The 21,823-nt window shown below is 39.7% G+C and overlaps 1 protein-coding gene across 3 annotated transcripts in view; it reads left to right on the top strand.

Moving 5' to 3' along the window:
* Positions 1-21,823, top strand: part of LOC124796315 (NHL repeat-containing protein 2) — a 164,308-nt gene that overhangs the window by 132,450 nt on the left and 10,035 nt on the right. For 2 of the 3 annotated variants that reach the window (XM_047260442.1, XM_047260441.1), the window contains exons 8-10: positions 392-613; positions 8,985-9,098; positions 17,929-18,112. In XM_047260442.1, the coding sequence (XP_047116398.1) occupies positions 392-613; positions 8,985-9,098; positions 17,929-18,112 (520 nt within the window). Of the gene's footprint in view, positions 1-391; positions 614-8,984; positions 9,099-10,011; positions 10,107-17,928; positions 18,113-21,823 lie in introns of those variants that run through there. The other variant, XR_007016744.1, reaches the window with a different exon arrangement.

Here is a 21,823-nt window from a genome sequence, read left to right as displayed (position 1 = left end):
TACGTATTGATTGAAACTATCTTTCATGGGTGAGTCTGAGACTGCAGGAGAAATTTTGAAGACAGTGCTCATTTACCACAACTGACACAGAGCAGGAGTTCTTCCAATGAAACTTACAATTCTGTACCATCCATTGAGGAATTTATCACATATGTTACATATTTCTTTGTTATACAGTAATATACCAGCAGTTGATATTACATTTGTGCTCTGTGAGTATAATTTCTTTGTGTTGAATCATTCTATGTGCATATTTAATTTCATGTAGGTAGTGTTAACTGTTAACAATACTAAAGCTATTTTAATTATGTAAGGAACATTTTAAACAAAGCTGGTGGATTTGAAGGTCATGTACAGTTAGTTAAATGCAGCCTTGTCTCTGTTCTTCCAGGATCTGTTCCAGTTTGGAGATGTAGATGGGAAGTTATATGATGCTAAATTACAGCATCCTTTAGGAGTTGCTTGGTGTCCAAGGAATGAAACACTATATGTGGCAGACTCTTACAACCACAAGATAAAAGCTATCTCAATTTCAACTAATTTCTGTAAAACCTTTGCTGGTAGTGGAAAATCTGGTGACTCAGTTGGACCCATAGGTGATAATTCAGTTCAGGTAATGTGAGGCTGTCATTTGTTTAACTTTACCATTAACATTCAACAGATAACCTGAAAATCCAGTCTTATGAATTGCGGAAGGTTATCTATGAAAATATTCGTATAATATCTACAAATTAAATTATTCTTTCTTCAAATGCAATCTGCAGTGAAATTCATGGAAGACCATTCAAAACTGTAATTCTTATATTAATATTAATGAAGTGGCTGAGCCAATAACCATTCAAACTACTTACATGCCTTTGTTCAGGTAAATCCATTTTAATGACACACAAATTATGGCAGTCATATAACTCTGAATAACAAACCATTTTGCACGATATCCAGTACTTGTTCTTACTTTTGAGCACCCAATGTGAGTCTGTTTACAGAGTTTGCAGAGATGGTTTGACACTGTATGTATGCAACGTAACATATTTATAGGTTGCAGTGTATGAAAGTAGGCGCCATTCTGTGTCTGCCGGTTTGATGTGAGTGAATGCATGCAATGTGTTTCAGGGTCCAGAAGATGTGTGAATCTCAGGTCGATCAATTTGCCAAGCAGTCAAAGTGGTTCAGATGGCTCTGAGCACTGTGGGACTTAACGTCTGTGGTCATCAGTCCCCTAGGACTTAGAACTACTTAAACCTAACTAACCTAAGGACATCACACACATCCATGCCCAAGGCAGGATCCGAACCTGCGACCGTAGCGGTCAGCAGTCAAAGTGTTTCGCCATACACAAGCTATGCTAATAATGAGTCCAAGTCCCTTTTGTAAGTAGTATCAAGGCCAAGCAAGGTTGCATGTATTTCAGTTGTCCAGATGGCGGTGTGACTCATTAATGCAGACTTTTAAAACAGTGTCTTCATTAGCCGTGATGGAGCATGCCACAGAATTTGCTGAGTTGATTAAATAACTCCAATATGAATTGTCAGCTTCAGTCCGTAGTAATATGCAGCAGACAACAGAAGCAAGAAACCCAGTTTTGAATGAAAGCAAAGACTAACTTATTCACAACAGGTATAGCTTCTGACCAATAAACACCCAGAAAAAATGTTTTGATACCAGACAAGTTGGTGCTGTAACACAAGGGTGTAAACAGAGACCCTAGAATATAGATGCTGTCGAAAGCACACCTGTAGGAAGCGAGTGGCAGACCTTCCATTGAAAATGTCACAATATAGTTTGACCTCAGAACCAACAACATCGAAAAGTTGTAATTGAAGGCTGAACAATAAATTGTGTAATAGCTTCTGAAGGTCAAAATCAGTAAAATTTGTCACACTATTAATACATGACATACAGTTGGCAAGTATGGTGCTTATACCTGAAATGTGGCAGATGTCTTTGCTGAACAGTAAATTTCAGGTGGTTGTACTGCTGTGGTGGACTTATCTTAAGGTATAGATAATTGGCTTGTGATTGGTAAATATTGTATCATCTCTGGCCGCTAACTGTTATTGAAAGTACCTGATTGGTTTATACACCAACAGAAGCTCACGATCATAAGCACCACATTTCCCTTGAGAACTGGAGAACTTGTATGTGAAGGCAAGTGGTTGCCACATGCCATTAGCTTGGTACGGCAACACTGTGCCAGGAGCTGTCTGACTGGCTTCAACTACTAATGCAAGTGGTGCACCCAATGCAGGATGTGTCAGGAGAGCATAATTTTCAAGGATTTACTTTGCTGCATTAAAAGCAAAACTCATCTCATCTGTCCAGTGAATGGATGAATTTCCCCTAGTTTCAATCCAGTAAGTGTTGCAGTTAGTGGTTCTTACTACTTGGATGAGTGGGAAAATGTCACTGGTAAAAATTCTGTATCCCCAAGAAACATTGTAGCTCCTTTGTGGTTTCTGCCCATGTGTTCTTCACGATAGCTTCCACTTTCTCTGGTAGCTGCAGTGATACTGCAGGCAAAATTAAATGTCCCGAAAAGGTGATCTGAGGTTTACCAAAAATGGGGTTCAACAGCACACTGCAATGGTCTAGGCATTTAAAAATCTCCATCAGCTGTTGCTGATGCTACGCTGTTGTGACTGGAAAGATGAGAGTATTGTCTAAGTATTCAATGCAGATTGACAGTCCCTGCAGCACTGAGTCAGTGAACTTCTCCATGGTTGAGTGGCATTCCACAAACAGAGGGTCATTTAAAGACTTTCAAATAAGCTGAGTGGAGTGATTATAGTAGTTGTTGGATTGTCTTTGTTTGCTACAGGATTTTTTTGTAAAAGCCTTTACACAGTTCAGTGCACTAAACACAGTTGCACCATTAAGAGCATAATTGTAGACCCTTAATACCGACATTGCATATCTCTTTGGAATTGTTATTGCATTCAGCATATTATAGTAATCACCACACGAGTGCCACACACCAACATGTATGGGTACCAAATGCAGAGGTGAACAAGAAGGTTGAATTTCTTAAACTCCGCCTTTGTGATCACAAAACGATTGGGAGCTGAACATCTAGGATAGCAGGAAACTGGCAGGCCATCAGTAGTTTTGATGAAATGCACAGTGTTGTAATGTAACTTCCTTGGCAGACGAAGTGGCTGGATTACAGCTGAAAACTGGTCAAGCAACTCAGTGTATCTGCTTTCTGCTGCCTCCACTAGCTTAGCACTTTGAGCCACTGTACTGCATCGGGACCCAGCAGTAGACACTTCAGTGACACTGTCGACAGTCCGTGCATTTGCTACATCTGATCTAGACAAAGGTGCGATGCAACTCCAAGCCCAGCTCAATAAGTCCCATACTATAACTGGCTGTTGATCAGATATTAGTGACAGAAAGGCAGAACAAAGTTAGTGACTGCCAATTATACAGGAAAATGTGTAAATCTGAGACTGCATCCAAAAGGAATTTTCACCCAATCTCCTGGTCACTAGTATAGAGACACTGAGAGACTGTCCAGCAATCAGATGCGCCCCTCCATCTGACTCCTACGGTCATTTCAGTAGGTGTGATGTGAGTTGCACTTGCACGCTTGGTTCCCAAATTTCTGGTGATAACAACATGTTGTAGGTGACTGCTCTGCATAGTTTAGAACCAACAAGTTCATTCTGAAATGACTGTGTGATCTTCTGTGGTAATGATGTCTATCACTGACGTGACTCCATTGAGCCACCAGTTCACTCATTTGACTAGCCAGAACATCACTTTGTCTGACAGACAATTGTAATCTGTCCATGTCACTGCCAATGATGTGGCACTGTTGCACAGTGGCACTACATTAGTGATTGATGATGCTGTTATTTCATTCTGAATCCTGTCAGTCAGATCAATGGTGATGTCCAAGGGCATTTCTGTCTGAGATACCACTATGGCTTTAACCTGAGATAGAAGATAGCTACTTCAGTGTGAACTAAGTAGTATGTTTGGTATAGTTCCTACATTGAATTTACTATGCAGTTGCCTCAGATATTGTGCCAACTTCCTGCCTCCAATGTCATCTTGCATTAACACATGATGCAAGCATTCCTCTTTGATGCAGACACTTGGTGAACCAACTCTGTTTTCAGTTTATTGTTTGAATTGTGTGCAGGAGCTAATGTGATTATGTTTTCAACTTTGGCCAAATAGTGGTGATTTTGCCTCCATAGTGAAAATTTTGTTCCACCTGTGCAAACCAAAGCACCAGATTGTGAGGGCAGAATGGCAGTAATCATACAGCAGGTGATGACATTGTAGGACCTTCAGTGCCCATTCATATAACTCTTGAGTAACAACCATTTATTTACAGATACATGTTGAGGATAAGTAATATTTTGAGACATGTAAATTACAGTAAATTAACACTATGAAAGATGTGTGTCTATTAAATGAAGAAGTTCTCACTGTCTGCTCACACGGAGCATCACTGCCGAATCAAGAGGTCTCTGGCAGCTGGCCGGTGCAAATTCATTGACAAATACGAAACACTGTAGGTGACTGTCTTATGTGCTGCAGATATTATCTACAGGGTGAAAAGTATTTAAACAGACAAACTCAGGGAGGTTATAGGGGACATCAAAACAAATATTTTTCCATAATGTCATTTTTTCCTATGAGGATTATTTAAACCGGTAGAGGAAGATTTCTCTGGCGGCAAATTAATTAAACCAACAAACATGTTTCCATTTTTTTTATGACCAAGAGACAACACATTAACACAACCAATTTCGATTACAGTAGATTTTCAAAAATGCCTCCATTGACACGTAAACAAAGGTTGCACTGTCAGATCATGTTCTGATTGACACAGGAAAAAATTCCAGGACTATTCTGAATTGTTCCTGCTACTGCTACTATCCGGGCAATCAGATCCTCTTCTGATGCAACAGGAATTGCGTAAACAAGGTTGCGCATCTCTCCCCACACAAAAAAGTCCAGAGGGGACATATCTGGGGATTGAGCAGGCCATGGTACAGGACCACCTCTGCCACCTCTCTTCTGGGAACCTTCGGTCCAGGAATCGACGCAAATGACAACTGAAATGTGGCAGCGCCCCGTCATGTTGGAACCACATGCATTATCTTGTAGGGATCGGGACGTCTTCCAGCAATTCTGGCAATGCTCTGGCGAGAAAATTGTAATAGTGCCTGCCATTCAATGGCCTAGGTAGCAGATACGGCCCAATTAAATGATCCCCAACAACATCGACCCACACATTAACAAAGAACCGCACTTGATGAGCGCTATTAACTGTGGCATGTGAGTTATCCTCACTCCAAATATGCGAATTGTGCATGATGAAAACTCCATCACGGCCGAATGTTGCTTCATCGGTAAACAACACAGAGGATGGAAATGCATTTCACACGGTTCCAGGTACCACTGCGAAAACTGTGCTCTTGGTGCATAATCAACTGGTTCCATGTTGTGGACATGCTGTAAGTGAAATGGATATTACAACTGCTCTCGGAGGACTGTTCTTACATTCACCTGATTTGTCCCCATGTTACGTGCAGTTGGATGAAAGCTCATTGAAGGATCGCGGTCCACATGCTGCAAGACAGCTTCTTCGAGTTGCAGCATTCTTACCGTGCGACGGCGTCCCTGTCCAGGTAATCTGCTAAATGACCCGGTCTCATGCAGATGTTGGTACACAGCAGCAAAGGTCGTGTGATGCGGGATACGGCGATTAGGATATTGTTGTTGATAAACCCGCTGTGCAGCTCATCCATTGTGGTGTGCTACGTAGTACGCACCAACCACATCATTGTACTCACTCTAGGTGTATATCTCCATTAGTAAACAGAGACAATGCACTATTACACTGGTGGACAGCAGTTTCGTACAACTGAAGAGCATAATACGCCCTCTAACAGCTGAAGATCGTAATACGGCCTCTAAAAACTGAAGAGCGTAATACGGCCTCCACTGGTTTAAATAATCCTCATAGGAAAAAATGACATTAGGGAAAAATATTTGTTGTGATGTCCCCTACAACCTCCCAGAGTTTGTCGGTTTAAATACTTTTCACCCTGTATGTGTTAACTTGTGTAGTGTTTAAAGCTGTGCTCAGGATTCACATTGGAATATCACAGTGAAGTGACAACCGAAAATAGACCAATTTTCCTTGTGGAAGTTTATGTTAGAAGATATCAAGGAAATTATTCAATTACATTGTATGAAGCAACTTTGCATAACTTTAATATTACGACCACTTTGTTTGAGGCTTATTCATTCAATAGAGTTATAGACTTAATAGAACTTCTTCATTTAATAGACACATCTTTCATAGTGTTAATTTACTGCAATTTACATGTCTCAAAATCTTACTTATCCTCAACATGTATCTGCCATTCTGGCCTCACAATCTGGTGCAATGCCTTCTCATTGTTTTCAGTTTTGTGTTATCTGTGGCATGTTAGCTCTGTAGGTGCCAAACTACTAAAATCAGAGGTTTCGGGTTCAGTCCGCAGTTGGTCCTAGGAATTTTTTTGTCCCTTACCACTTCTTTCACCTTGCTTAGTAAAACTGGTGTCAACATGAAGGTTGATTTACCACCACAGGGTGTCAAATCAGCCTTCATGCTGACACCAGTTTTACTTTTTTTGTAAACACCATATAGAGAATGCTGTTTTTCTGTCTTAACATTTCCTGTGTGCTGTAAAACTACTATAATGTTTGATTTTGATGAAGCATTATTGTACTACCTTTGGAGAAAATTGGAGGTATTACGGGAAATTAAAAAGCTGTTTGTGGCATTTAATGTAGAAGAACCAGAAAAAGGGGTTGGTATCCTGTTGCATACTGTTTTCTCCACATCCACACTTATCTGAGGGTAGATGGAAATTTTAAATAATATGGAATATTGTACAGTGTCCCAGGGATATGACAGGAACAATCATTTGAAGCAAAAAAGTCAGTGGACATATGCCCTATTCCAATTGGTTTCCAAAATAGAACACATTTAATGTTCTGTATTATTCAATACAGGAAAATGATATTGAAATTGAACTTTACATGCCCACACGGTAGTATGGTCTCGAGGTTAGTCTAGTGTGATATCTGTTGTATCAGTATCTATTAGCAGTGACAGAAAACACGAAGAATAAACAGCTACTGCGTGGCAATAGTAGTCAGCGTGGGACCGGGATGATGCTGTCATTGCTGGAGTACTGGTTATTCTTCATGTTTTACTCTCCTTGCTAACACATATTGATAAAACAAATACCACATTAGACAAGTTTGAGGCCATTCTATCAAATGGGCACGTAAAAATCCACTGAAAAATCTTTTTTTTTAATTGAATAATGTAGGAAGTAACTAACAATGTGCTTTAAATGTGTTCCATCTTGGAAACCATTCAGAATAAGGCATTTATGCGTATGAATTTTTTTGCTTCAAACGATAGTCCCCGTCATAACGCTGATATTTGACCATCCTTTCTGGGACACCATTGGTGTGAAAAATGGAAGTTAGGGGTGGAGGGTGAACTTCTTTTCCAATCTGACCACAAGCTCCTCCAGTCAAAGTATATTAAGCTGGTCTGTATATGGAGGAGGAGGGAAAAGAAGCAGCAGAGATTGAAGAAATGTAGAGATCAAAACAAAGAAGCTGGAAATTTGACTGTATTATTCACAGTATGTAAACTGAAGATGAAGAGGGGAAAAAAAGAAAGGATAGGGAGGGGATCGCTGCAGTCAACTGCACTGGGACGTTACGTGGAATCAGTGGCAACGAGTGAAAATGTATACTGGACTGGGGTTCAAACCAGGTATCTCCTGCTTACTAGGCAAATGCGTTAACCATTGTGCCATCCAGGACACAGCGTTATTGTGGCTGCGTGGACTATCTCAGCATGCCTCACACACTACAAATATTGTTAAGGAGGAATGAGTGTGAGTGTTCCAAAATAATTGAAGCAACCAGTGCAAGAGTTGGTATTGTCTGCTGTACACAACATTCATATTGCCACTTGTGCTGACTAATACTTTATTTACTGGATTACCTCATTTACTGGATTACCTCATAAAATAATTCTAAAAGACAACCTAAAATTTTCAAGTAAGGTAGCACCTTGTTCTTCAAATCAATGAAATGTGAGATTCTTCCTTGTGCAAAACGTGCTGAACTAAGCTTTCTAATCAGTTTATGTGGTGACTGAAGTTTAGTTCATAACTGGACAATGTGCAGGGTGAGTCATGAGGAAAGGTACATACTTTGAAGGGTGACAGTATTAGTGATTCTAACAAAAAACTTCATATGAACATGTGCTATACTCCAAATGGTTTCTGAGATTACACATTTAATGTACATTGCTATTTATTATCTGTGCTATTCATTTTCTGTATTATTCAAGCATTGTCATTGTTTACAATATATGACAGTAATGCAGAGAAAGTTCAGATGAACAATTTGATACAGTACACTTGTGGTCTATCAAATCAGAAAACTACCTCAAATTGGCCTACAAAATCTTCCTGAAAAACAGCCCATGAACGTCACGTGTGATTTTCAGTATTCTCATACCCTCTTTGTACAAACTATTAATCCAATAGAAAAAATGAATAGGACTTTTTTTGTAGGAAATTTAATATAATTTAATATTATCCTGTAGAACATTTCCGGCGGAGGGTGCAGTTTTTGAGTTATTCAAGAAAAATGTACAAAAGTTATATAAAATATGTTGTATCTCAGAAACCATTTGGAGTAGGGCATATATTCATATGAAGTTTTTTGTTCATAATCACTAATACTATCACCTCTAAAAGCATGTACCTTTCCTCCTGACTCACCTTGCCACAGAATATTACCAGACCAACATAAAAATTTAACATTTCTGTTACATTATCAGTTACCTTGATTGTAATACAATTAATGTAAATTTTGACTGGTGAAAATTTATGTTTTACTTATATTGCTTTTAATTTTGTATCATTATTGTTTTGCAGTTCAGTGAGCCAGGTGGGTTATGTGTGAGTTCTGATGCATCAAGAATTTACATTGCTGACACAAACAATCACAGTATAAAAGTGATTCACTTGGAATCGGAATTGCTTGAAAGAGTAAGTTAAAATATTTATTAAAAACTATCTCATAAAAATTCAAAAAGAAATATGACATTGAATTTTCAATTTGAGCCAACGATAAAATGAATAATTTATCACATGCATTGTTACAACTGTTGCTAAAGAAATTACATTGCGGGCTGTTACTTACTGAAAATTGTAGTAGATCAACTGTAAGGGCAAATGGGACATAGTATGAAGCAAAAAAGTTATCTATAATCCCCCTAAATCATGCCAAGCAAATTTAGGGGTGTTTTCTTCAGAAAGGTCATGGTTAATTTACATACCCATCCTTGATGGGGGGAAAACTTGTGCTGTAATAAATTTTGACAGAAATGAGCAATGAATATTTGAGTATGGAGTAAAATGAGAGTGATGTTTTCTGTGTCATAATGAATCGTATAAGTAAGAAAAATGTTATAAATGTGACAGAAGTAGCCAAGCCGCACTAAATTTGAACCCTCTCTAAATCAGCAGTATTGATTTAATGTTCCTCATTTTCTGCAGGGGTAAACTAAAGAAAAAAAGCTGCATACATTTTTAAGGAACTGACAATCATGGCACAGTTGTGTTTGAGTTTTTTCTCTCAGGAACTGTGTGCTTACAATGTGATAAGTTTCAATTTTCTGTACCAAATCAGTGGCAGTATATAAGCACTTAACTATGGAAATTTTCTTTCGGTCTGCCAGGAAATGTGTTGTTTGAGACTGATGATGCTAAAAATTATGTACTTACCATATGAGGTCAGTTAGTGTTGGTTGCCTTAAGGGGGAAACCACATTAGGAGGCTGTTTGACATTGATTTTTTTGGATTTTTTATGTGGGAAGAATTAATTTGAATTTTATCAAATTTTGACATCATTTCATTCATATTTTGAACAGTTTTTGTGATTTTTTTTATTAATTTCAGCCAAAAATAACAAAGTTATGCTGTGATGTCCGCTGAAGGTTGTTCTCCAATTGTGTGCAGTGTAGCCATTCTGATTTTCATCTGAAACCAAAAAGGTTTTGATTTTACATTAATAACTTATTTTTTAAGAATAAGAATCTCAATGAGGTGAAAATAATGAAAATTAAAAATTTTGCAGGTGTTGGAACAATGGCTTCAATTTTCATGATTTTTTTCTCTAATTATGCAAAGAAAAATGCCCTTAAAATTATGATATCATCTCACAAGTTGGTTCACATAATTTGTAATTTTATAAAGAATCATGTTATTAATTTTCATAATGATTGGTTCTATACTTTTGAGTTAGACTGTAAGCAAATGTGAAAAAAGTCATTTCGAGATAAACGTGTTTGAAAAATAAATTCTCGGAAACTAGAAATTCAAGGAAGTTAACAAAATGTAAAATGCTTACCAATTAATCTGTGATTCCAGCACCATGTAGTAATCCTTCTTTCTCATAGGCTTCGTTTTGCGCTTGCATCAGTGCTTTCCGAGCTTTCGGACCTTTCTTCGATTCCATTGAACTACATTGATTCTGCTGGCTCATGCACTGGTTATCCATTTGTTTGGCATAATTGAAGCTTTGCATGCCTACTACAATTCCTGCCTCATTCATGACTATCAGAAGGGATGAATTTCCTTCATTGAATAAGCATGCTGCTAAATATGATGCCAATTCAATGGCTTTTAGTCTGGAGTGCAAGTGTTTAGGACCTAATCACCAAATAGTGGAATTAAAACTTTCATTCGCATTTTGTGTGTGGCCACCTAAACATCTCTCCAGTAATTCATCCCTTGACAAATCTTCATATATTGGAAGATGTATACTCAGTTCTATGTTCATAAAATCTAAATGAATGCTAATTTTGCTTTGAAATTTTGACAGCGTATTCTTGGATAGTTAAGCTAACAATTTATGCAATAATCAAATTGGATTTTTTGAACCTAATGTGGTTTCCCCCCCCCCCCCCCCCTTAAAAGTAGCATCCATTTTAGACCAAATATCTTCCTTCATTCACTTCTTCCGCTGCTCAAAATATTCCTATGTATCATTTTATGTGAGGTTGTGCAGGAGCTGCAACATTTTTGCCTTCCAGATCAGTACAAGAAAAGGGTACGTAGTTAACTGCTACAGTGACAAATGTGGAACACATTTTACGTTGGAAAATTCATTATGTAACCTTGTCTTGATTTCAGTGTTTATTGAGTTCAGTTCCTTCTTTATCCAATATCATTCTCACATGAGCCCAGTTACCCATAAGCTTTTGGGATAGTCTTGTTTTATCTAACAACATATTTTTCAGTATTGTCACTGTAACACACAATAAAATACATTGTGGCTGTGTACCTTCGAGACGTCATCATCAGCAACAGTGGAGAGATTATAAACAGTTGTTTCTTTCTAGAAAATGGGGCAATTGCACAGATACATCTCACGATGAAGTGAATATTCTGAAATTGCTCATGTATGTTGTTTATTGTATTTAGCGTATGGCAGACTTGGTATTATAAGCTATTTAAAGACAGATAAATATGTAAAATATAGATTGTATTAGGTCTGGCTGCCTCATTTAATGTCATTGGGGTATACACATGGAAATGAGCGAGATTTACACCGCTTGTATTTTGTATGAATAAATAACATCTACAAAGTGCAGCCTGGGCATGGGTGTTCGCAGAAATTTTTCCAAGAGTGTGTAAGATTAAAAAAGTACCAATTTTGATATAACTGATTTAGTGAGTTTGAAAATGAGCGATGGCCCAAAAATTAAACTAGACAAAAAATATGAAAGATCTCTTGAATCTAAAATGATTGACATTTTTCCAGTAATTATTTTTAAGCTAGATTACTTTGATATTTAAACTGTAAGTGTAGTTAGAGCATACAAAGTATATCTAGTTATGTTAGTAATATGATGTGCACCTTTTTAATTCAATGATCAGAAATTACAACCTGAAATGAGTTGTCTAATGTAATTACAAAGAACTAAATACTGATATTTTTAGGACTTACTTCAATATTGTGCAGAAGGGATATTGTCTGAGTTGTAAAAAATCAAGAAATATAATTGAGAAGGAAAGTATTAAAGATATGAAGAGAGTTTGAGTTTGTAGAGTAGAAATAGCAGAAGTCTAAAAGGCAAAGGTATTGTGAGATAAAAATCATAGGAAAGTTTAAGATTTCCAAGTACTCAGAAGTTAATTCCACCTAAATTGTTGTTAAGACAAAACTGTAAAACAAAAATAGAGGGATAAGGCAGCCAGAATGTATTGTTTTCCCAGGAAAACTACTTGTTTAAAAATTCTTTCTTGTAATTATGCCTTGAAAGAATATTATTACAACTTTCCTGCAGTGCCATCAACAGTCAAATATTGTAACAATAAAGCAGTATTAGGTTGAAGAGTATAGGCACGTTAAACCAAGTACACTATAGTGGAGATTAGGTTTCAAATATTTATCATATTGAGAAAATGTTATGTGCAAGGCACAGTCCTTCAGTTGCAATTGAGTCACCATTACCATTGTATTGTCAGTTGAGATGAAACAATGAAATGTGTGAATAAGAAATACCCTGCTCTCTCCATTTGTTACTAACTTTATAAGAATCAGTAATTAGAGAAATTTATCAAAGGAGTGATATGTATCCCTGGATATTCTTACCAACAGATTATATTCGCAAATGAAAACAGATTAAATAAGTTATTATAGAAGAGCACACAATCTGTTATTTTATTTGCATATGGAGAATATGCCAACCCTCCCAGATAGCCATGCATGTTCAAACAGTTCTTCCAGGATGGGGAGGTGCGCCAACCCCAAGGCAAGCATCAATGTGCCACCAGTGTGGATATGGTTTTTAGGCAGTTTCCCACATCCAAGTAGATGAATACCAAGCTAGTACCTGACTCGTGCCTCAGTTACACGGTTAACAAACATTTAGAAAACTTTTGCTCTCTTTTACGTGAACAATACTACACACAGTAAGTTGGGGTACCTATATTGTGCCCAGGGAGGTAAGGGGGTGGCAATAAGAAGGGCATCTGGCCATCCCTTGAATTAACCATGCCTTGTCCATTTAATAACCATGCCAACCTTGCATTGTTGCAGCACAGAGGGACAAGAAAATGATGATGATGATGATGACAATTATTATTATTATTATGCCAAGGGGCAAAGCGTGTGTGCAAGATGGGTCAGCGACTGCAGTAACTTTGCAAGAGGAAGCACCTACATGTATGCAAGTGTAGAAATTGTGGCCAAACTATTTTCAGGAAGAACCAAGTTCTCAGAGATTATATAATTTTGACAGTAGTTGTGATGTCGATTCAGTCGTATGAAATGTTACATTCAAATTAATTCATTTTTAATGAAGTATCTGTTCATGGGCAATATATGGGTTATAAATATCGATGTTTTGTGTACCGTTCAAGAACAGCTACATAAGTGGTAGTGAACCAGTCATTGAAGAAGTCCATTGTAACATTTCTAGAGAGCATGGTTGAAAAATATAAAATGATATTAAAGAATCTTATACAATAACATGTGCAATGAAGTAAAATACCGCAGAGTGTTAGCCCTAGAAATACATCAGGGAAGAAAATAAAAGTTACTGACACAGAACATCTTGTGGAAACTATGATCCTTAGTCTTAGAATTCAACTTGGCTAACTTTAGACTGGGTACCTCGCAATGGAAACAGACACCAGGAAAAGGAATTCACATTTGATTGTCCTAAATATGTTTCCTGAAAATTGTGTTAAGCTGTTAGTTAGATAACTGACTTGTCAGGAAGTGTCTGAGATCTCATAAATAACAGACACATACAGTGTTATTCAAATAAAGGGTAACAGGAACTCTATGAACATAAGGCTCATTGTAACATTAAAGGAATGAAAAGAAAAGAAGGAAAATATTTCTGCTAAACAAGTGTGATAGTAACCAAATTGCTGATTATCTGAGCAGTCCTCAACAGACAGCCATCCCTGGGGAAGTAAGTTTGGAGTCTCACTGGTTAAAATTCAACAGTATTGTAGACATTTATGTGCTAAGCAAGGCTGTGTGGGATGGGAAACACACACCTTGGTTCAGTAATCATTTTAGAAAGTTTTTCCATCACACACTTAATTGAAGGTGAAGCTATGTTGACAGACAAAAGATGCATTGATGCAAAATGAACATAAGGATAGCAAAGTAAAAAAATGTTCTGTGAATATGTTAATAAAATTTTACCTTCTAATGTAATAAAAAGTGGGTGCACACGAGGATGTGAACCTTATTTTGTGATTTTGTTCGGTGATATTACCATTGAGCCAACAGATCTTGCGAAAAGCATTAAGTTTATTTGCTCTTATGTAAAGTCAACATATACACCAAAGTCACTCTTGATTATACTGGCACCAATACAGAAGATTGTAGAGAGGAGGCCAAAATACTTATGTCATCTTCCCAAATTCCAAATCTTTACTTCTGGAAAGCATTGCAGACAATTCAGCAGAGTTAGGGGGAACACACTATAAACTTGCATTATACAGAACCAGCTTTGTGTTTCAATGGAATACTTTCTGACAGACAGAGCTCAAAACTTTGTTCTTAACATGGGGAAGTAAGTTATGATCTACCCTAAGGGGCTCTTATATTGTCTTTACTATCACAGTATATATAAATAATCAAGTGAATAATGCCAGAAGTTCTGCAAGACTGTTCACAGAAGCTGTTGCATGTAGGAAAGTCTGAGTGTCATATGGTCTGATGAATCCCAGTCCCCCTTCATCATGCCACTGTAAAGATGACACATCGAGTTGCAGAGAGGCACAGTGAAAAGACTGTTACACATTAAGCTTTTGGGCAAAGCCTTCATCAGAAAAGAAAAAACACACACGCATTCACACAAGCAAGCACACATCACACACACATGACCGCTATCGCTGGTTGGTCAGCCCAAACTGAAACACGTCTAATGGGAGCAACAGTCTGTAGTGGAGTGAGGAAGGGGGAGGAATAGCAGTGTATGGGTGAGGGAAGAGGTAATAGTACTGGTTGGTGGAGTGTGCAGCGACTAGACATGCAGGCAAGGCTACCTTGTGCTACATCAGGAAACTGTGGGGGAGGGAGGGAAAGGAAAAAAGGGAACAGAAGGAAGAACTGCAGAGAAGGGGAAAACATCTGTGGATGCATTGGCAGAGAGCAGTGCAACATGTGAGTGATCTGAGGTGAGTTGGGAGGAGCTGATAGAGCAGAGGGGGCATAAACTGTTGGGTGAAAGGTGTGGGACAGTACATTACTGTAGGTTGAGGCCAGGATGATTTCATGAGTGGAGAATGTTTCAAGAAAGCTGGTGATGGAGGGGAGAATCCAGATGGCCTGGATTGTGAAACAGCCATTGAAATCAAGCATTGATTATCTATCTTGATGCCCTGAAATGAAGGTCATCCTATCCAAGGTCCTTCCCACCCTCCTAAAGTGGTGTTATGTCACCTACCCAACCTCCACAACATCCTAGTCCATCCCCATGCCACACCCAATCCCAACTCTTTGCCATAGGGATAACATCCTGTGGAAGACTCAGGTGCAAGACCTGCCCATTCCACCACCCACCCAGCAGTTCCTTTTCTGGTCCTGTCACAGAGTTATCCCACCTCATCAGAGGTCAAGCCACCTGTGAACACAGCCATGTTGTGTACCACTCTGTTGCAAACATTGCTCAGCTTTGTATGTTGATATGACTACCAAGTGGCTAACCACCAGGATGAATGGCCACTGTCAAACTACGACCAAAAGAAAAGTGGACCACTCTGTTGCAAAACATGCAATTGAACATAACACGCTTGATTTAAATGGTTGTTTCACAACCCAGGCCATCTGGATCCTTCCCTCCATCACCAGCTTTTCTGAGCTGTGCAAGTGGTAGTTATCCTTACAATATATTCTCCACTCCAGAAACTATCCCACCCCTAACCTATGGTAACATCTTTGCCCACACTCTCTCTGTTACATCACCTCCTCCCAACTTGTGTCACCTCAACCTCATTTTGCAATGCTCCCTGCCAGTGCACCCCTTCTCTGCTCCTCTCCTTTCCACTCCTGTTTTTTTCCCTTCCCTCCTGACCCCACAGACTCTTGATGCTGCACCAGGTAGCCTTGTCTGTAACCTCTAATCTCTTCATGTTCCTCCAGGCAGCACTGTTTCCTCTTCCCCAATCCATATTCTGTTATCCATCTCCCTCCCCACCCCTCTATGTATTGTTGCTCCTGTTCATTCAGTATATTTCAGTTTGGCCTGAAAAGCCAGAGATAGGTGTCATGTGTGATGAAGGCTTTGGCCAAAGACTTAATGTGCAACAGTCTCTTCATTGTGCATGTCTGCCACTCAGTGTCATCTTTACAATGAGTAGCAATCTATCATTACCATAATTCCATAATTGTCAATTACTTCTTCACATATAAGCCGTGTGAAAAGTTATGAACATGGAAAAGCAGAGAAACTGGAGCTCATACAGAGTGTTACCAAATGCCATTGCCTCTGCAAATCATTCACAGATTGAACCAAGAAGGGGGGGGGGGGGGGGGGGGCGGCAGCGTCGGAAGTTCCATGCAGCTTTTCGCAGACGATGCTGTTGTATACAGAGAAGTTGCAGCATTAGAAAATTGCAGCGAAATGCAGGAAGATCTGCAGTGGATATGCACTTGATGCAGGGAGTGGCAACTGACCCTTAACATAGACAAATGTAATGTTTTGCGAATACATAGAAAGAAGAATCCTTTATTGTATGATTATATGATAGCGGAACAAGCACTGGTAGCAGTTACTTCTGTAAAATATCTGGGAGTATGCGTACGGAACGATTTGAAATGGAATAATCATATAAAATTAATTGTTGGTAAGGCGACTGCCAGGTTGAGATTCATTGGGAGAGTTCTTAGAAATTATAGTCCATCGACAAAGGAGGTGGCTTACAAAACACTCGTTTGACCTATACTTGAGTATTGCTCTTCAGTTTGGGATCCGTACCAGGTCTGGTTGACGGAGGAGATAGAGAAGATCCAAAGAAGAGCGGCGCGTTTCGTCACAGGGTTATTTGGTAAGCGTGATAGCGTTACGGAGATGTTTAGCAAACTCAAGTGGCAGACTCTGCAAGAGAGGCGCTCTACATCGCAGTGTAACTTGCTGTCCAGGTGTCGAGAGGGTGCATTTCTGGATGTGGTATCAAATATATTGCTTCCCCCTACTTATACCTCCTGAGGAGATCACGAATGTAAAATTAGAGAGATTCGAGCGTGCACGGAGGCTTTCCAGCAGTCGTTCTTCCCACGAACCATATGCGACTGGAACAGGAAAGGGAGGTAATGACAGTGGCATGTAAAGTGCCCTCTGCCACACACCATTGGGTGGCTTGCAGAGTATAAATGTAGATGTACCCTATGCTCCCTCTCACAGTCTCCCTCTCTCATTCCTCCTCCCTGACACTCACACCACCCTACTTCTCTCCCCAAGCCTCCCACCTCGATAACTAAAATGATGGATGTTAACATTCAGCCAGAAGAAAAGTGCACCCCAAATATCTGCTTTAAGAGTGACGTGTTGCAACTGACGTGTGGCCTTAGATAGTAGATTGACACTGCCATCAGAAGTGTGCTAAGCTCTACTGTTTCTACTCAATGTAATTGCTCCAATTCCATTTCCTATTTAAAATTTTGTTTCTGTTTCTGTCTTATATATTGTCATCATTAGAAGTACAGATGTAGAGGTATTGGACTCTTCTGCTCAGTCATAGAACTGTTTTACTAGAATTATTATTGTTCTCTTTTTGTTATTGAGTGATTCACATAATCATTCTCTAAGAGTTAATGTTTAATCTCGCTGATTTTTTCTGTTGTAGGTGGATGTTCATATTTCTAATATGTATAAGAAGAAGACAAGAGCACCAAGAAATTGTGTCCAGACTAAAATTGCTAAAATACATCCTGATGGAGGAACAGCCAAACTGAAATTTATTGTTGGTCTTGATGAAGGCTTATCATTGACTCCAGATGCTCCCCAAAAATGGGCACTTGAGTTTCCTGGTAAATCACTGCCAACACTTTTATTAAACCATTTAAGGGTAGTTTTATTAAAATTATGTATTGACTTCTTATTAATACACTACTGGCCATTAAAATTGCTACACCACAAAGATGACGTGCTACAGACGTTAAATTTAACCGACAGGAAGAAGATGCTGTGATATGCAAATGATCAGCTTTACAGAGCATTCTCACAACGTGCTGACATGAGGAAAGTTTCCAACTGATTTCTCATACACAAACAGCAGTTGACCGGCATTTCCTGATGAAACGTTGTTGTGATGCCTCGTGTAAGGAGGAGAAATGCGTACTATCACGTTTCCGACTTTGATAAAGGTCGGATTGTAGTCTATCACAATTGCTGTTTATCGTATTGTGACATTGCTGCTCATGTTGGTCAAGATCCAATGACTGTTAGAAGAATATGGAATCGGTGGGTTCAGGAGGGTAATACGGAACGCCGTGCTGGATCCCAACAGCCTCGTATCACTAGCAGTCGAGATGAAAAGCATCTTATCCACAAAGCTGTAACGATTGTGCAGCCACATCTCGATCCCAGAGTCAACAGAGGGGGACATTTGCAGGACAACAACCAACTGCACGAACAGTTCGACTACATTTGCAGCAGCATGGACTATCAGCTCGGAGACCATGGCTGTGGTTACCCTTGACACTGCATCACAGACAGGAGCGCCTGCGATGGTGTACTCAACGACGAACCTGGGTGCACGAATGGCAAAACTTCATATTTTCGGATGAATCCATGTTCTGTTTACAGCATCATGATGGTCACATCCGTGTTTGGCGACATCACGATGAACGCACATTGGAAGCGTGTATTCGTCATCGCCATACTCGCGTATCACCAGGCGTGATGGTATGGGGTGCCATTGGTTACACCTCTCAGTCACCTCTTGTTCGCATTGACGGCACTTTGAACAGTGGACGTTACATTTCAGATGTGTTACAATCCGTGGCTCTACCTTTCATTCGATCCCTGCGAAACCCTACAGTTCAGCAGGATAATGCACGACCGCATGTTGCAGGTCCTGTACGGGCCTTCCTGGATACAGAAAATGTTTGACTGCTGCCCTGGCTAGCACATTCTCCAGATCTCTCACCAATTGAAAGTGTCTGGTCAATGGTGCCCGAGCAACTGGCTCGTCACAATATGCCAGACGCCAGTCACTACTCCTGACGGACTGTGGTGTCGTGTTGAAGCTGCATAGGCATCTGTACCTGTACACGCTACCCAAGCTCTGTCTGACTCAATGCCCAGGCGTATCAAGGCCGTTATTACAGCCAGAGGTGGTTGTTCTGGGTACTGATTTCTCAGGATCTATGCACCCAAATTGCGTGAAAATGTTATCACATGTCAGTTCTAGTATAATATATTTGTCCAATGAATACCCGTTTATCATCTTCATTTATTCTTGGTGTAGCAATTTTAATGGCCAGTAGTGTATCTTCTCAAGCTCCAGGACATTCAAAGATCTGAGACTGCCCACTGTCAAAACTTCAGACTTCTGCTAATATGGTTATTACCTGTGATTTACTTCTTTGTTACCATGCCTTGAACACAAGACTGGAACATACAAATCACATATTGAGCTGACAACAGCCAAAAATTTTGAACAGTTTAATATATACTGATCAGCCAGAACATTATGACCACCTACCTGATTGCCAGTATGTGCACCTTTGGCACAGATAACAGTGGTGACGCATTATGGCATGGAAGCAGTAAGGCCTTGTTAGGTTGCTGGAAGGAGTTGGTACCACATCTGCACACGAGTCGTCTAACTCCCATAAATTCTGGAGAGGGGGACGATGAGCTCTGATGTCACGTTCAATCACGTCCCAGTTGTGTCTGATGGGGTGTAGATCTGGCAAGTTGAGGGATGGGGGGCAGTACATCAATTTTAACTTGCCACACTGTTCCTGAAACCATTCCATCACACTCCTGGCCTTGTGACATGGTGCATTATCTTGTTGAATAATGCTACAGCCATTGGGAAACATGATCATCATGAAGGGGTATAAATGGTCTGCAATCAGTGTACGAAACTTCTTGTTTGTCATGCTGCTGTGCAGAAGCTCCACTGGACACATGGATGCCACTACCAGCTTTTCTCTGTCCCACACTACAGGTGTCAAGGAGGTGTTCCCCTGAAAGATGACAGATTTGCACTGCACCAAGGAGGTGTTCCCCTGGAAGATGACAGATTCGCACTACACCAACATCCAGTGCCAATGGTCACATGCCCATTTCAGTCGTAGTTGCCGACGTCGTATTGTTAACATAGGAACATGTATGGGTCAGCAGTAGCGGAGGTGCTTCATTAGGCATGCTCATTGTACTGTGTATTCAGACATTAAAGTCTATCATTAGTTCTGTGACGTCCAACATCTGTAATGAGGGGTGGCCGCCCAGTTCTACAGTTTCTGGATGAGGTTTCACCACATGTTGAAGGCACTCACAATAGCACTCCTCCAACACTCAGCAAGTCATGCAGTTTCCAAAATGCTCATGCCAAGCCTCTGATCCATCAGTCTGCCCTCAGTCAGATTCGGATAGATTGCATGCCTTCCTCATTCTACATGTGGACAGCATGCTCACTGATACTACATACACTGCACATGTGTGTGTCTAGCAGTCATTCCTCACCAGGTGATGCTGCTATCACCTGATGGGTTTATATCAGTAGTAGGTCATAATGTTCTGTCTGATCATTGTATATTTTGCCTTGTTTTACATTCCTGGAGATTCTCCTTAATCATGATAAATTTCTTTTGCAATGCATCCCATATAATAAGGCTGCAAGCAAAGTGTAAGCCTCATTGCAGTGTACAGTTTTTCAGCTTTCCGATTTGTATATACAGGGTGGTCCATTGATAGTGACTGTGCCAAATATCTCATGAAATAAGCATCAAATGAAAAAACTACAAAGAACAAAACTCGTCTAACTTGAAGGGGGAAACCAGATGGCGCTATGGTTGGCCTGCTAGATGGCGTGCCATAGGTCAAACGGATATCAACTGTATTTTTTTAAATAGGAACCCTCATTTTTATTACATATTCGTGTAGTATGTAAAGAAATATGAATGTTTTAGTTGGACCACTTTTTTCGCTTTGTGATTGATGGCGCTGTAATAGTCACAAACGTATAAGTACATGGTATCATGTAACATTCCGTCAGTGCGGATGGTATTTGCTTCGTGATACATTACCCATGTTAAAATGTGACGTTTACCAATTGCGGAATAGGTCAATATCATGTTGATGTATGGCTATTGTGATCAAAATGCCCAACGGGCATGTGCTATGTATGCTGCTCGGTATGCTGAACGACATCATCCAAGAGTCTGGACCATTCGCTGGATAGTTGCGTTGTTTAAGGAAACAGGATGTGTTTAGCCACATGTGCAATGTCAATCATGACCTGCAACAAATGATGATGCCCAAGTAGGTGTTTTAGCTGCTGTCGCAGCTAATCCACACATCAGTAGCAGACAAACTGAGCGAGAATCGGGAATCTCAAAAACGTCGGTGTTGAGAATGCTACATCAACATTGATTGCACCCGTACCATATTTCTATACATCAGGAATTGCATAGCAATGACTATGAACGTCGTGTACAGTTCTGCCACTGGGCACAGGAGAAATTACGGGACTATGACAGTTTTTTTTGCAAGCATTCTATTTAGCA

Source organism: Schistocerca piceifrons, chromosome 4 (assembly GCF_021461385.2).
Source record: "Schistocerca piceifrons isolate TAMUIC-IGC-003096 chromosome 4, iqSchPice1.1, whole genome shotgun sequence".
NCBI lineage: Eukaryota > Metazoa > Arthropoda > Insecta > Orthoptera > Acrididae > Schistocerca > Schistocerca piceifrons.
The sequence above is the reverse complement of the archived record's forward strand: the minus strand, read 5'-3'. Positions and strand labels throughout refer to the sequence as shown.